Source organism: Canis aureus, chromosome 23, assembly GCF_053574225.1.
Source record: "Canis aureus isolate CA01 chromosome 23, VMU_Caureus_v.1.0, whole genome shotgun sequence".
Lineage (NCBI taxonomy): Eukaryota > Metazoa > Chordata > Mammalia > Carnivora > Canidae > Canis > Canis aureus.
In genome coordinates, this window is record NC_135633.1 from 21190363 (window position 1) to 21208515 (window position 18153).

The following is an 18153-nucleotide window of genomic DNA, read 5'->3' on the forward strand; positions in this document are numbered from 1 at the left end:
TTAATAACCAGTGGGCCTGATGAGTTCCTATGTAGAGGAGTGATGGGTTCCTATGTAGGTTCCTGAAGCAGAAGCTATGGGGCCGGCCAGCCTAAGATGAAGACTAGGTGAAGGGTTCACTAAAATCACAAGGATCTGCAAAGCCATCAGGAGCCAATGCAGGGCAAAGTCACCAAAGCAGACACTCTGGGCTCCTACTAGCCAAGAGAACACACATAGTTACACCAGCTTAGGTCACAGCCGCACCAGAAGCAGCAATGTTAAAAGGAGGCCAGAGACCAGGCAGGATGTACTACATCTCAGCGACGGTTGACAGAAGCCAGCAAAGAAAAGCCTACAGTCCAGCAGCTCTCTCCAATGCCAGATGCCACCTTGCAGGGGAAGAGGAGCAGAGCGCACTTGAGAATAAAAACAACCTAGATCTGTAGAATGAATTTTTTTTTTTAGAATGAATTTTGAATTGACCAAATACCCAAAATAGCCTGAATTCACTTTCAATTGGAATACATTCTTCCGTCATCTGCAGAAGTTGGGACTACAGAGTAGGACAATAACAGTTAAAGAGAATAACTTTTTATACGTGCAGATTATAGTGTCAATTCTGACTGCTCCATGTGGAGAGGGGCACTCTTGATTCCCAAGAATATCTGCAAAGAAACTGAGCACACTAGCCTAAGGAGTAGGTTAAGATTTTCTTAGTCATATTTGGTTTGAACTACTTCCATGCCAAAAAAATAGAAGGTGTCAGGTGACAGAAATGTAACTCCTAAAAAGTATGGGGAATGAGCAGAGCCTATCTTCTGTAATAATCATACCTTTAATTGCAAAGGGAAGGGCCTGAGACCTGGCTCTTTGGAGGTTCTATAGGTCCAATGAGGGGCCTTCACCAAAAGTCCTTGGAGGACATTCCAAGCCCAAGGAGGGCCATGTGGATAAGATAAGGAAGGTGGAAGGAAAGAAGATAAAAAGCACTCACCCATCTCTAACTGTACATGATGGCAGCTCAGCAGCATCAATCTGCCTTTTGTGACTAACTTGTTAGGTATATTGGAGACACGGGTCTGCCAAACGTTCAGGCAGCTCACCAGCATTACGTAGTTCTTGATAGGACAACCTCTCAAGGACTCCAGCTTCTGAGGCCCCCAGGCTTGCAGGAACTCGTGAATGCCTGTCATCCAGTGATGCTCCCTGCAGAATTCCTTCACCTCCCGCAGCATGCCCTAGGCACAGACAAGGTGCTTAGGGCAGAGGTGGGTGCCTATCACTGCCCTCCTTAAACCTCTGTTCTCACCTCCAGCAAGGTCTGTTGCATAGTCAGTGCCTGCTGGATTCGGGGACTGTTGTCCAGGTCCTCTTGCAGCTGCTTAAAGTTGAAGGGCAAGAACTGGCCCCCCAGCTGGTACCCACGGACCTCCAAGGCTTGAGTAACTGTGTGAGACTTCCAGGGCCACACCAATCCTATATTTGGGCCACAGAAGATGTGCACAGCCTCGCTGGGCTGGCCCTGAAGTTTGGGCATCACGAATTCTGTGTTCCCTTCTTCTTCTTCTTCTTCTTCTTCCTCTTCCTCTTCCTCTTCCTCTTCCTCTTCCTCTTCTTTTTCTAGTGGGGCACATGCCATAATCGTCCATGAGTACCCTGCAGGGCCTCCACACAACCTCTCTCTCTATGTGAGTGTATACATTACACACACACACATAAACACATACACACACACATGCACACACACTCCTTGCTCCTGAGTCTACACATACATCCATATCACAAACACAGACCCACTGAGGGAATTTATTATTTAGGGTTCAAGTTCAGAAAACAGAATTTACTTTAGTTAGTATAAGCAGTAGGGAATTATTATAGAATATTAAATGGTTTGCAAATAGTTGGAAGAACTGAAAAACAAAAATACTCTAGGCTGAGCATCTATGGCTCTGTGCTGCCTGGCAATTGGGATGTCACTGCCACACTACCAGCTACAAAAGCATACTACCTCTGCTACGATCTCCTCCAGCAGAATGGTTGGCATATATGCTGTCTCTTTCCCATTCTTACCTTAGTTCTGAATTGAAGTCTCATTCAGATCTAAATCACAAACAACACTTAGCTGCAAGGAGGTCTGGGAAATGTAGTTCATAGAACTCTAGCCTCTGCAGAACAGAGGAGATAACAAAGATGGTGCGCATGGCAGTCCTCAGTATCTGCCTCAAGGAATATCTTTGAGGCTGGCTTCCCCCCTTTAACTCCTTAGAAACTGGTTAATTGCCAATTTCACTATTTGTGTTAAAACTTTGTGCAAAATGGGGGAAAAGCATCGAAATGTTCAGAAATTAGATGCACAGTACCAACACCTAAAAATAAAGTGCTCCCCCACCAAGGCTCAGTCCTCAGATCTCATCTCTTCTCCATCTGTATTTACTTTCTAGTAGAACTCATCCAGTTTCGTGTTTTTAAATACCATCTATTTGCTCTCAAATTTATATTTGGTTTGCATCTCTCCCTGAATTCCAATCTCATTTAAACAACTGCCTATTCCATATCTCTACTTGGATGTCTAACATGCACCTCAAAAAGAGCTCTGATTTCTCCCTTACCCCAAACTGCTCCTCCTACAGTCTTCCAACTTCAGCAAATGCAAACTGAATCTTTCCAGTTGTTCCAGTCAAAAACTTGAGTTATCTTTGACTCTTACCCCCCCACACACAACACAAAATCCATCGAGTCTATATTCAAAACATATCCAGAATCCAACCACCTCTCATCACCTCCACCATCACCTACCCCCTTGCTCTACTCCAAGCTATCAGCAGATCTCGCTGCATTGCTGCAATATGCTTCTGACTTGTCTCCCTGCTTTGGGCTCTTGCCTCCAAAGCTTTATAGTCTCTGCCCCACATAACATCAAGAATGATCCTTTAAAAATAATGCCAGAGGGGCACCCAGGAGGCGCAGCGGTTGAGCGTCTGCCTTCAGCCCAGGGCCTGATCCTGGAGACCCTGGATCGAGTCCCGTGTCAGGCTCCCTGCATGGAGCCTGCTTCTCCCTCTGCCTATGTCTCTGCCTCTCTCTCTCTCTCTTCGTTTGACAGAGGTCTCATGAATAAATAAATAAAATCTTTAAAAAAAAGATAAAAAATAAAATAAAATAAATAATGCCAGAAGAGATTCTGGAAACACAAGAGACTCCTAACACTGGGAAACGAACAAGGGGTGGTGGAAAGGGAGGTGTGGGTGACTGGGTGCGGGCACTGAGGGGGGCACATGATGGGATGAGCACTGGGTGTTAGGCTATATGTTAGCAAATTGAACTCCAATAAAAGAAATTAAAAAAAAAAAAGAGAGAGATTCTGGAGAAATGGTGGAAGTGACAGTGTTGTTTTGAAATCTTTCCCAAGTTCCTATGTAAAACGACATAAAAGTGACAATTAGACAGTAAAATCCCAGACCCAACAACATTTTAGTGAAAATGGAAGCAGGAGATCTTTACAAATCCCAAAACACAAGTAAGTGGGGACAAAGCACCTACACACTCAAGACTTACATGGCATCGCTGTTTGTAGGGAAGGAAGCAGAGGGGAGCAATGAGACAACTGACAGAACTAAGACTAGGAAAACAGTTTGTATTGGAATACTCCATGGGCATTTCCTGGAAGGCAGAAGGCCAGTCTGAGAACAGAAGGTAAGAGTGGAGGGAATGTGTCCACTCCAAGAGCTGGTGATGTAAAGTCTATAGGAGCTGAAGCAGTCTATGCCCGAAACTCCTGAAACCAACTGGCCAGGGCTCCCTTCTGGGACAGAGCTTGACGCTAAGAAAAAACTGCTGGGGGTGAAATTACAACTGAGCAGAATGGAAGCAAGAGAGAAAAAGAAGAGTTCAGACAAAAGTGGGAGAGCAAAACAGGAACCAGGAAATCTGAAAGCTGGCCACTGGGTGCCTGGGTGGCTCAGTTGGTAAAGTGTCTGCCTTTGGCTTGGGTCATGATCTCAGGGTCCTGGGATCAAGTCCCTGCATCAGGCTTCCTGCTTAGAGGGGAGTCTGCATCTCCTTCTCCCTCTGCTGTTCTCTCTCTCTTTCTCCCTCAAATAAGTAAGTAAGTAAGTAAATAAATAAATAAATAAATAAATAAATAAATAAATAAAATCTTTAAAAAGAAAGAAAGCTGGCCACTAGTTTTTGAACACTACCGAAAAACAATTAAAAAGGAGGGGCAGCCCAGGTGGTTCAGTGGTTTAGCACCGCCTTCAGCCCAGGGCGTGATCCTGGACTCCTGGGATGGGATCAAGTCCCACGTCAGGCTCCCTGCATGGAGCCTGCTTCTCCCTCTGCCTGTGTCTCTGCCTCTCTCTCTCTCTCTGTCTCTCATGAATAAACAAATAAATCTTAAAAAAAAAAAACAATTGAAAAGGAATCTGAGAGGTTAGAAAGTCATTTTGAACCTCACCTCCTTCTAAAAGTGTAGAAAAGTTTTAAAAAGTTCAAACTTTTTATTTTAGAAAAGTTTAGAAAAGCTCACGTGTTTTCCAAAGGTGAGAAACAGAAAAGTACCAACATCAAACCCATAGGAAATCTTTGTAAGGAAAAAGAATAAGGACAGAATAACACCGTTAGGGACAATGAGATCATGTCAAGAAACAAGATCAAAACAAGCCCACTGCAAAACAAGGTAAAAGACACTAGAAAAATTATGGAAGTCATGAAAGTAGAACACATTAGAAAATTAGAAAAATTCAGAAATCTTTTGATAGAATTCAGGGAGGAATTAGAAATAAAAGAAAAAAAATCATTTCAGAATGAAACGTAACTAAAAAGGAATTTAAGAGCAAATAAATTTAACAGTTAATGCCTTAATAGAAATAAAAGGCAAAAAAAGTAAAACTATTAAATAAAAAGGAAAAAGGGATTTTTTTTAAACTTTCAAGATTAAGGGATGAATATTTGGTATAGATGGTAAGGATGTATACATATAACAGGAATCCCTGAAGAAAAATCCAAGACAAGGGAAGAGATCAATACTAAAAAAACTTCAATTAAAGAAAACTTTCCTGCAATAAAAGACATAAAACTACATTTTGAGGAGTGCCTGGGTAGCACAGTCAGTTAAGCAGCTGACTCTTGATTTCAGCTCAGGTCATGATCTCGGAGTCCTGGGATGGAGCCCTGCATTTGGCTCTGAGCTCAGCGGGGAGCCTGCTTGAGATTCTCTCCCTCTTTCCCTCCCCCTACTCATGTGCAAGCTCTCTCTCTCAAACAATCTTTAAAAGACAAAAACTACATTTTGAGACAGCATACTTGAGAATACTGCTCACAGTGTTCAATAACAAGACATAGTCTACTGAAATTACTGAATTTAAGAAAAAAAGAAAAAAAATGTTTCAGTCATCCAGGAAAAAAGGGAAATAAAATTTTGCTTCCACAAGCCCTTCCTAAAGAATCTAAATAGAGAATGAGCTTCAGACAAAATTGCTGAGAGACTGATCAACATAAAGACTGCTGGTTAGCTTAAATATATTGTTATTTGTAGAACTATAATTAAATAAGGTTTTTTTAATATAAATTTTTAGAAGGGAAAGAATATAGTGTGAAATGATGCTGTAAAGAATGCTGGTAATTCTCTTGCTTGCCAGGTTTTGAGAATGGAAGAAGGCACCAGGGAAGGCGTATTGCTGACTACTCAATAGCTATTCCCTTCTCCCTTCTTCTCAGTGGTAGAGCCCATCTTCTGTGAGAAACTAGAAATGTTTGCCATTTGATTTCCAAGCCCTTCTTGCTTCTGGAGGTAGCCACATGACCTAGATTTCTACAATGAGATGTAAAAGTGAGTCTGCTGGGAGAGTTTCTGGAAGATTTCCTTTCCTGATAAAATGTAAGAGTCAGGCAAGGAGAGAGCTCCCTCCAATGTTCCTCCCCTTTTCCTTGATCTTGCTTAAGAATTGGATGCTTGGAGCCAGAGCCTGTCTTACAAGTATGAGGCAATAAGCCTTGGGATGAAAAAAAACTTTCTATTCAGCCCCCCCTACCATATACATACCTCTAAGAGAATCTGCCCTTACCTACAGCTAAACCCAGAAAGGATTTGGGGAAGTATGTAAGGAGCCTGGTACTTGATGACATTTTTGAGCCACTGAATGAACCCTGGGAGCGTCTATCTGGAAACTTCTTGTTATGGGAGATAATTGTTTTGTTGTTGTTGTTGTTGTTGTTGTTGTTAGGCTACTCTTAGGTCTTCTTACTTCCAGCTGAAAGCATTCTCAGTGACTCAGAATTCAAATACACAGGCAAGGTCAAAAGACTACGAAAGAGTAATAAGGCCTTGATGACAGACACTTCCTGAGCCTTAAATCAGCTAACCCTAAATCCATCTGCATCCATGTGTTCCTTAGTTATGAGAGTCAGTCAGTTCCCACTTTTGCTTGCTAGTTCTGAGTTAGAAATGTTATCCAAAGCCAACTTGCACACTTAGGCTTATATAATGTTTATAGCCAATACAAGCATAACTGAAGATTAGAGCCTCCTCCACCACACATGACCTTCTAAGAGGATCTGCTTTTACCTATGGCTAAAACCAATTAATCTGTACCATCACCCATTCCCCTTGCCAGAGCTTATGGATATGTGGTTCTCTCTAGAGGACAGGCTGAATCAATCATACTCCTCATCTCAAAAATTTGAAATAAGTCAGTCACATATATAGGAAAACTTAACTAAAAGATCACATAGAGTCAAGGATGGAGTTGGTACCATAGAGAGTCATTTGGAAGCAAGTTATAAGGGAGCAGAAAGATCAAAGGAAACAGAGATAGCTAGTTTTAGGGAATTCCCTAATTCACTAGTTTAGTGAATTAGGGAAACTGGGAAGCAACAGAGAGAGAAGTAGAGATAAAAGGATAGGCAGCAATTTGAGACGCAAGGCTCCTGACTTTCTAGTTTCCATTTCAGTGAAGCGTGGTGCTGCTACATCTTTGCTGCCTTTGAATTTGGTAACTTTCTGGTTTGTGAGCTCCTAAACACAAGATGAGGTTGAAGAACTGTGATTCAAGGTGCCAAGACCTACAGGAACACTCAAGCAATATGGTGCAGTACAGTCGATTTATGTGTGATTCTGAGCAATGGAAAGAAAACCTGGTATATGCATTTTTTAACCTGGTATATTTTTAATGCAACTTGGTGACTGTAATATCCCAACAAAGCAAAACAGAAATCACTAATTAACTTCATAGCCAACGTAAGAGTAAAGTAAAGCTTGCTTATGATAAGAAGTTTGGTATCAACTAAATCAAAGAAACATAAAAGTCAACTGGAGCTGCATTTTTTAAAAGATTTATTTATCTATTTATTCATGAGAAACAGAGAGAGAGAGAGAGAGAGAGAGGCAGAGACACAGGCAGAGGGAGAAGCAGGCTCCATGCAGGGAGCCCGATGCAGGACTTGATCCCGGGTCTCCAGGATAACATCCTGGGCTGAAGGCAGGCGCTAAACCACTGAGCCACCCAGGCGTCCCTGGAGCTGCATTTTTAAGTACTGACCTAACTGTGAAAAACCAAATAATATAGACCTTTACTGTAGGTTTCCTTGAATGGGTTGCTCAGACATTTTACCTAGAGTAGCAAAGTTTCTTGTCAGACATATTTATACAACTTTTCATCTCTTGAGAATTTCTTATTCACAGGACGGCAAGAAAAAGTCTTTCTTCTCCTTCATCTATGAATCCGCTCACTGTTATACTGCTTACCTCTATTCTTTCTCTTGTTGGTCATACTGCTCATACCTCACACTGCCAATACACCCTCCCTGCCACATGCAGCCCCCTGGCAAAAAAAAAAATAGTAATGACAGTTTCCTTCTCTGCATTATATCTCTCAGATAACTTCAACACCATCTCAACCAAAATATACACAAAAGAGTTTATGGGGCAATCCTTTGTTCCTTCTCAATGTAATACAAATATCAAAAAGATACACTGATCTTGGTAAAGTTAATGTAAGACCTTTAAATTCCTGAACTTGACGCCTGCCAGATGAGAAAAATCATTATCTGATTGTGATTTCCCAGTTTTAAACTGCAGAAAATCCCTGATAAGATTGTAAGGCCATCAGGTAACAATACTGATCATCTCTTTTTGGGTAGAAAATGTTCTAGTACTAAGACCGTTCTCTGGAAAATGTTGGAGAATGCAGCCTAAGACTGCAGAATATGCTGCAACTGTTTTGTTAGTAATAGATTGGGTCTTCTTCTAGGGACCAAAATCTAGTCAGTGTGTAAGTTTCTACTGTAAGGGGCTGATTTCTCATATTTTTGTGTATATATAAAGGCACTGAAATTGTTTTGTAATTTGGTTAAAATGCCATACAAATTTTGCCTCATATAGGATTTCTCAGATAGATGTACATTTCGTAAAAATTATTAGTTGTGTTTTAACTGCTAGATATTTGCTTTTATTAAATACTATACCGTTTTCATTTAAAAAAAACTTATGAAAAACATTAAATCAGAACTTTGGTTCTGGTTCTTCCATGAACCATTACTCTGATTTTCTGTGCTAATCTTTTTTTTCCCTTCAAATTTTGATATTGAAAAAACTCAAATATGTAGAAAAGTTTAAAAGTATTACAAACTCCTTTATCCATCCACTTTGATTCAATAATTATTGGCATTTTGCCACATTACTTTGTTTTTCCTTCTCTCTATCCCCCAAAACATTTGAAAATAAGATTACAAGCATCAGGACATTTTACCTCAAATACATCAGTCATGGTGCTCTTTTAAAAGTAGAAGGGACAACCCAAGACACTGCAGGTAAACATTTTTTACTTTCATTAGAATTTAGAATAAAAGTTTTAAGGTTTTTGTTTATTTTGCCGATCAAAAGAAAATACTACAGCATACCAAGATATAAATTAGTATAAAATTAGAGAATAATGTGAAATATCTCATTCGTCTCGTCTTTAATACTAGTAACAATAAGAAGTTACTATCTGTTGCATGTATCACTATGTGCTGAGCACTATACTAGACAATTTACCTCTTTTAATCCTGCAAGTTAAGTGACTTTGTTATTCCCATTTTACAGGTTAGCAAACTAATGTGTTTGGTTCCAGAGCCCTTTCTCTTTCCATTGTACCATGTAAAACAAATATCAGTAGTCTGTATTAATTAACATAGATTCATGTGAGAAAATAATGTGCCCCAACTGGTGTATTCTGTAAAAGACATGGGCTCCTTTCAATGAACCTTTTTCTCCCTTGTCATCTATTTCCTAAAATTGACTTCATGTCTTTTAATCATCTTAATGAAAACGCTAGTTGAATCAAGGGGCAGGGGGAGTACCTACATGTCAGATGTGACTGAATACATATAATGATTTTGTTTATAACTGAGTTAGTATTCCAAATAAAGGAAATGTGAAGATGTATTTCCTTCCTGATGGTTAACAAGTTTGAGGACTGATAACCAGTAATAACTGGTAACCATAATGGCTCAATAATATTAATGGATTATCCTATATGAAATGAAAAAGAGTTGTATGAAATAAACCAAATATCAAATGAGCAGAGTTCTTCAACCAAGTACAAAATTAACTTAGAAATCAAATTTAACAGGAACAAAATGCCATTACATTAGAGAAAAGCCTCACAGAGCCTGGATGAACCAGAGGAAGGACAATGCACTCACTCACATTCTTTCATAAACCTCTCATTCCACTCAGTTGCATGCATACACATACACACTGACACATGCATGAGTGAGCAAAGACACATATCCACACTTCTAACCCCCGCCCCCAATACCTGTGTGTACTACCCAGGTTACAGCTGTTCCATCTATACCCAAGGCTTGACTTGATGGCCCATGCCATTGGCACTCTGCACATGCCCTTCCCCCTCCTTCCACTCTTCCTACCCCCCTGCCTAAGTCTCCTTACTTAAATACCTTCAGAATACAAGGAGTCCCAGGGGGTCTTCAGGTCTGTAGACTGCATTACCTTCAGGCCAAGGTATGTAGAGGAGGCAGAAATGGAAACCAGTGAGGGTTCAGACCAGATTGAGAATGTCTAATTACACAGATAGGAACTGGGAATTCCTACATCTAGCCCCCTGCCCAATCCAGAATACCTTCAGGACAGAGGCCTTGACAGATTGCAGGCCCCCAGTTAGAATCTGGATCATATTTTCAATACATGGCTCATGGGACAGCTGGCCACAATTGTCAAAGACCAGCTGGGCTGAGAGAAAAGGTTTCTGCCTTGGGGCCTGTAAAGAAGGGTCAGGAGAGGTCGTGGGGCTACATGTCAGTATCTGCTGCCGGCCACCTGGCTTTGACTGCCTGCCCACCTCCACACATGCCACCCACCACCTCACTTGTAGGATGTTGGCCACAAAGGAGGTTATCTCCTCCTCTATGATAGACACAAGGCTCTGGCAAATCATGTAGTCTACTAGGCGGGCCAAATGTCCCAGCCGCAGCAACCAGGACTCTGCCTGCTTCAGCTTCTGCTCCAGCTGCTGGCACTGTACCCTCTGAAGATATACGGAGCGCTGGTCTGTCCTGATCCTCTTGCAGTTTTTCACTCGCTCCTGTAGGCCCTGTTGCATGTGATACGTATCCTCGTGAACCTGTCAGAACAGAGAATGGACAACTAACTGAAGGGGGATGGAGAACAAACTGGCCACCCACTGGCCTGTGTAAAACTCTCAGATCTCAGAGCCTGAAATCTAGTACCTAGATATACACGTGGAGGGATGTTTTTTAGATCAGCCCCTGAAATCTTTTAGTGCCTAGAGAAGATGTAAAATGGAGAACACACATTGAGAGGCTACACTGCTAATTTGATAAGCCAGGCCTGTGTATCAAAAGCCCCCAGGGTAGAACTCAAATAGAAAATTTATGCATGTGTCAACGGAGAGGTTCACAATGCAGAAATCACACAGAGAAAGAGAAGGATTGGCTAAGTAAGGCCCAGCAATAATTCCAGGACATGGATTCCAATCAGTAGGCCTGGGAGGCATGGCCTGCTGACTAGCATAATACTCCATATGTGACAGTGGAAGCTGTCTCGGCACTGACACTTTCTATCAGGGGTGGGGAATGTGGGATAAAAGTCTAAGAGCCTCTTTGTGGGTCCTTCTCACATCTGGGAGGCTTCTGAGCCTACATGGGCTGCTAAGAGTTGCCACCTCTCTGGACTTGTCCTGTTGAAGAACAGAGAGGAGGGTACCTGGGTGGCTCAGGGGTTGAGCGTCTGCCTTTGGCTCAGGTCATGAACCCAGGGTCCTGAGATTGAGTCCCATACTGAGCTCCCCACAAGGAGCCTGCATCTCCCTTTGCCTGTGTCTCTGCCTCTCTCTCTGTGTCTCTCATGAATAAATAAATAAAATCTTAAAAAGAAGAAGAAGAAGAAGAAGAAGAAGAAGAAGAAGAAGAAGAAGAACAACAACAACAACAACAACAACAACAACAACAACAACAACAGAGGGGAGACACCAGGAAGATATGGTTGGCCAGATGGACCTACTGTCCCTGATGCTCTCCTGTCCTTTCTGATGTTTGGTAGAGCCTGTGATTAGAACTGGGGCACGTGGATTATATTCTACTCACTCTGAGTTCAAATCCTAGTCTTCTGAAATCCATACATAAGGCACTTGAGGACTACACTATACATCATGCACAAACTTGCCCTCTGACTTGCTTCCATGCTCTAGAAATACCCTCCATACTCAGTGCTTCCCACTTCATAGCCCTTAGTCCAGTGCATCACCACTATCTGCTTACTCATGTGACTCTTCCACTACACTGTAAATTCTTTGAGGAAGAGGCCTCTGGCACATGTTCTTTCATTTCTCTTTGCTTAACACAGTGTCTGGTACAGGTAGTTCCACAGCAACTGTTTATAAAAAGAATGTATCACTCACACTGAAAGGGCTTATGAGTGCCAGTTAGGATAAAACCATACAAACAACAACAATAATTACTACACCAGGATATAATCAGTATACATTTTTAAAACCTCACCACGAAGGGGCAATATCTTCAAAGTTCTGAGGAAATTTTTTAAACCTGGAATTCTGTATCTAGCCACAGTATATTATAGAAGTTTTGGAGATGAATAAAGACATTTTAAGATATACCAAGACTCCAAAAATTTAGCATACACAGATTCTCTCTGTAAAAAAAAAAACAAAAAAAAACAAACAAAACAAAAAAAACAACAAAAAAAAAAAACCATCAACAGTGTATTTCTGAGAAAGGAAAATGAATACCAGAAGTACAAGAAGCTTTGATGAGCAAAGACATTTGTAAAACATATTTTCAAGTCTAAATGAGTAGGCTGGGAAACAAGAATGTTCACAACAATTCAGAATTAAATTCTAGGAAATCTTAACATAAGCATACTAGGAGAGGTGGAGGCTGAGGAAAGGAAGAGAGGTGAGAAAGGAAGCCAGAAGAGGGGTAAGGTTCTTATTTTGCTTGGGAGAAAGACATGGACGCAAATCTACACTTGACATTCATTCACTCAAAACACTCACTGAGCTCCTACTATATGGCATAACTTGTAATAAGCACTAGAGGTAGAGCAGTGAATGAAACAAATAAAAATCCCTATACTTTTGGAGGTGGGGGTGGGGTGGGAGAAATACAATAAACTTAATAAGTAATGTATATTGTATGTAAAAAGATGATAAGGGCTATAGGGAAAAAAAAACACAGAGTAGGGAAAAGAGATCAGGTATGTTGGTCATAGTGGGCGTTTACAATTAAGAGTTTTTAGAAAAAGAGATGAAAAAAACATTGTTATAAAAATGTAAGTGGAGCAAGGTCACCTGGGTTACTCAGGGGTTGAGCGTCTGCCTTTGGCTCAGGTCATGATCCCCGGGTTCTGGGATCCAGTCCCACATCAGGATCCCCACAGGGAGCCTGCTTCTCTGCCTATGTTTCTGCCTCTCTCTGTGTCTGTCTCATGAGTAAATAAATAAGATCTTTAAAAAAAATGTAAGTGGAACAGCTACACCTGTTGGGCAGGTGTATAAACATCGTACATATGCATTAGTTTAAATATCTTATATATGCAGTATAGTTTAAGCAAGTAAAAGATTTATTGATTTATTGATTTATTTAATGCAATAAGAAATCCGTGGATGGCATATTGGCCCAACAGTATCAATCAGAACAAAGCTCTTTTTATGGTCCTTCTCCTCCATCTTTTTAAATATGACTTTTGTCCTTTTGTGGTGTGAGTTTCATAGCTTCTCTAACACCAGAAATTTCATCCAAGGGTCAGGCAATAAGACAAAAGTAAATGCCCAAAAAGACATTCCAATTAGATATCTGCCTCTTTTTAAAAGTTTTCACGGTGACTTTCACTTATGTTTCATTGCCCAGAACTGAGTTACATGGCTTCCTCCAGCTACCAGTCTACAAAAAGAAACAAAGTCGAGATTCTAAAACTAAGGAGAATCAATAGGCATTGAGGGGTTCCTGGGTGACCATGAGAGAAATGAAACGTCTAACATTGAAACAATTAGATGACAACAAAAACATAAGCAATCCAACAAACGACAAGAAACATAAGGAAGAATTAACCAGAAATCATAGAAAGTAGAAAACACCAAAATAAGATGGGGAAAAATAGGGCAGCCCGGGTAGCTCAGCAGTTTAGCGCCACCTCCAACCAAAGGCCTGATCCTGGAGGCCAAGGGCCTGATCCTGGAGGCCCAGGATCAAGTTCCACATCAGGCTCCCTGCATGGAGCCTGCTTCTCCCTCTGCCTGTGTCTCTGCCTCTCTCTGCGTGTCTCTCATGAATAAATAAATAAAATCTTAAAAAAAAAAGATGGGAAAAATAAGTCAAGCCTATCAGTAATCATAATAAATGAGATAAACCTATTGCAAGACATAGACTCTCAGACTAAATGTTTTCCAACTATTTTTAAAAGATCCACATAAAATAACAAAGGTTGAAACAAAGAGATGTAGCAAAAACTTGATACTGCTAACATCAAACAAAAGAGAACTCTACTAGAAAAGAAATAACAAGAATGAAGACCTTTTCATAACAATAAAGTCACCAAAAAATATCTTTATGAACCTGCATGCACAATAACATGATTTTGAAATACATGTTGCAAAGCGAAAGAATATCAAGGAGTAATTAACAAATCTATAGTTACAGGAGGGCGTTTTAACATGTATTTCTCTGAAACTGAAAGATAAAGTAGATAAGAAAAGTTATTGTGGCTGTAGAATATTTGCATAAAAGGATGAATGAACTTGATCTAATATAATTTTCTTAGACTAGGTTCCCCAGATCAGGAATTTAGGAAAATGTGGTTTATTGGAGGAATGATCTTCAGGAAACAAACATCTAAGGGAGAGAGGGAAGCAAAACAGAAAAGGGGAAATTGCCCAGAAAAAGGCTAAGGCTTTTCTTGGTCTGATGTGGTGAGAGAAGCAGCTTTGGAATGAAGACCCTATTGAAGAGCTGTCCCACTAAGAGACAAGGAACCAAAAAGCAGGCAGAGAAATTGTAACGTATGAAACAGGCTAAGGAGGAATGACCACTAAATGCAATGATTCTGAATCCTGAAGCAAGAAAAAAAAATAGTAATAAAGGACATTCTTGGAAGAATTTGCAGATTTTTAACAAGGACTGTGGGTTAGATAACAAAATTGTATCAAAGTGAATTTTTTGAGCATTAGACTAGAGTTATGGAAAAAAAATGTCCTTGCTCTTCAGAGAAACACACTGGCATATTTAAGGGTAGAGGAACTCAGTATCTCCAACCTAAAACTCTCAAATGGTTCAGGAAAACAATGTATTCATTCAGAGAGAAAGAAAAAGCATAAATGATAAATGAGACAAACTATCTAGGTAAAAAGTAGATGAGAGTTTATTATACTATCCTTGCAACTCTCCTAATATATTTGAATTTACATCGAAATAAAAAGTTATATAGGAGAGAAAGAAAATGGGTTTATCCCGATAATACAGAGGTTGTCTAACACTGACAGTTCACCATATTAGACTAAAGGAGAATAATTCTCATCATTTAAATAGAAGCAGAAAAACAATCACTGGACAAATTTTAAGATCTATTCATGATAAAACCTCTTAGCACACAAAAAATTGATGGAAACATCCTTAAAAATTGATAAAGGTTATCCACCAAATGCTCACATTTTATATCATTATTTATTTAATGTTTCAAATCTATTTTAGCTATTTAGTAATGCTACAATTTAATGGGCAGCAGCATGCTTTTATTGAGCACAGAGTACAAGCCTGCTTCTGTAACAATTCAGTTACCAGTTGGGATGATGACCCATCCTCTCTTCCGCTATATCACCTCCCCTTTCTGGGGTGACTGCCAACAGGGACAAGTTCCACTCCATTCCACACAGCAGCATAGGAAGTGGCTCTACATTCTACCTTTGCTCGTCTTTTCATTCTTTCTATGGTGCTTTTTAAAAAGTTAATTTTAATATAGACAAATATCTTGACTCTTTTATGGTTTACATTTTTATATTTTGTTTAAGAAGCCCTGAGATAATAAAAATGTTACATTGCCTTCTTAAGGCTTTTTAAAAAAATATTTTATTTATCTATTTATGAGAGACAGAGAGAGAGAGAGAGAATGAGATTGAGAGAGAGAGAGAGAGAGGCAGAGACACAGGCAGAGGGAGAAGCAGGCTCCATGCAGGGAGCCTGATGTGGGACTCGATCCCGGGACTCCAGGATCACGCCCCGGGCTGAAGGCAGGTGCCAAACTGCTGAGCCACCCAGGGATCCCTGAAGGCTTTCTGGATTTTCTTTTCACGCTTATGTCTTTTATCCATCATGAATCAATTTTTGTGTATGGTGTAGCAACTATTAGAAACAATAATATATTTTTTAAACACTTTATTTATTTATTTATGATAGACGAGAGAGAGAGAAAGAGAGAGAGAGGAGAAACACAGGAGGAGGGAGAAGCAGGCTCCATGCCGGGAGCCCGACGTGAGACTTGATCCCAGGACTCCAGGATCGCGCCCTGGGCCAAAGGCAGGCACCAAACCACTGAGCCACCCAGAGATCCCAGAAACAATAATATTTTAAAACATTCATAATAGCAACAAAAAATATCAAATATCTAGTAATAAATTTAATGAGATATATTCAAGACCTCTACAGGAAACCTATAAAACCTTAGTAGAAGAAACTAAAGAAATCAAAATAAATGAAGAAATCCGTGTTTATGACTTGGAAATCAAAATATTATTAAGATATCAATTCTCCTTCAAATTGACCTACAAATTTAAAGCAAAGTAATAGGGGCACCAAGGTGGCTCAGTGGGTGAAGCGGCTGCCTTCGGCTCAAGTCATGATCCCAGGGTCCCAAGATAGAGCCCCACTCGGGCTTCCTGTTTATCAGCGAGCCTGCTTCTCCCTCTGCCCACCACTCCCTCTACTTGTGTGTGTGTGTTCTGTCAAATAAATAAATAAAATCTTAAAAAAAAAAGCAAGGCAATAAAAAAATCCCAGCAAAATTATTTTGTGGAAATTAATAAGCCGATTCTAACTTTATATGGAAATTTAAAGAACCTAGCATAGCCAGGGAAATCTTGTGTAATAAAAAGTAATAGGACTTATAATACCAGATATCAAGACATACCATAAAGCTACAATAATTAAGATGATGTGACACTGACAAAAAGACATCTGCAACAATGTGGATGGAACTAGAGGGAATTATGCTAAGCGAAATAAGTCAGAGAAAGACAAGTACCATATGATTCCAATCATGTGGAATTTAAGAAACAGAAAGAGATCATAGGAGAAGGGAAGGAAAAATGAAATAAGATGAAAAGAGAGAGGGAGGTAAACCATAAGAGTCTCTTAACTCTAGAAAATAAACAGAGTTGCTGGAGGAGAGATGGGTGGGGGGGATGGGGTAACTGGGTGATGGACATTAGGGAGGGCATGTGATGTAATGAGTACTGTGTGCTATATGCAACTGATGAATCACTAAATTTTACCCCTGAAATTATTAATAAGTGTATGTTAACTAAATTGAATTTAAATTGAAATAAGTTTTAAAAAGACAGATAAAAAAAAAGACAGATAAATAGATTAATGGGACAGAAGAGAGTCTAGAAACAGATCCACACATACAGTCTTTTATTTAAGAAGACACTATTGTAATTAAGTGAGTAAAGGATAGTTTTTTCAATAAATGGGAAAAATAAAACTTGATTCTTACCTCACACCATACATAAAAATTAATTTGAAATGTACCAAAAACCTAATGTGAAAGAAAAGATAATAAAAGTTCTAGAAGAAAACAGGAAAATATCTACATGACTTTGGAGTGGGCAAAGATTCCTTAAACCAGGACTCAAAAGCACCACTCAGAAAAGATTGATAAAATGAACTTCAAATAAATTAAGAACTGTTAATCAAAAGATAACATTAAAGTAGGAAAAGAGCAAGCCACAGACTGGGAGAAAATATCTATAATACATATATTTGATATGGGACTCATCTAGAATATATTAAGAACTCCTACATATTAATAGGAAAAAAGATAACCCAATTAAAAATGAGCAAGAGAATTAAGACACTTCACAGAAGTGGGTACCAAAACAACCAATATACATGAAAAGACGCTTAACAACCTTGGTGATCATAGAAATACAAATTAAAACTACTGTGAGATACCACTGTATGACAGTATGGCTAAAATCAAAACCCCTGGCAATACCAAATGTTTATGAGAACATAGGGCAACTGGAAATCTCCTACATTGGTGAATATAAACCTGGTAAAACCATTCTAGAAAACTGTCTGGTACGGCAAAACATATATATTATTCCAGAAATTTTACTCCTGGAATAATACATACTCCAAACTAATGGATGCTTATGTCCATCAAGACATGTCCAAGAATGTTCTTATCAGCATTACCCATGATGGCAAAAACTGGAACAAACTCCAATGTCCATCAATAGAAGAATAAATTGTGGTACATTCATAGAGGGAAATATTACATAGTATACAAAAAAGTGAACCACTGTTACCTAGAAGATTATGGATAAATCCCACTAACAAAATGTTGACTGGGAAAAAAAAGCCAGACATGCTGATTTCATTTATATGTAACTCAAAATCAGACTAAATGAATCTATG

The 18153-nt window shown here is 39.6% G+C and overlaps 1 protein-coding gene across 1 annotated transcript in view; it reads right to left on the minus strand.

The window, feature by feature from the left end:
* DNHD1 (dynein heavy chain domain 1) overlaps nucleotides 1–18153 on the minus strand; it is a 79472-nt gene that overhangs the window by 45906 nt on the left and 15413 nt on the right. The window contains 5 exon segments of the mRNA XM_077866672.1: nucleotides 977–1220; nucleotides 1292–1602; nucleotides 9925–9976; nucleotides 10107–10244; nucleotides 10353–10607. Coding sequence (XP_077722798.1) covers nucleotides 977–1220; nucleotides 1292–1602; nucleotides 9925–9976; nucleotides 10107–10244; nucleotides 10353–10607 — 1000 coding nt within the window.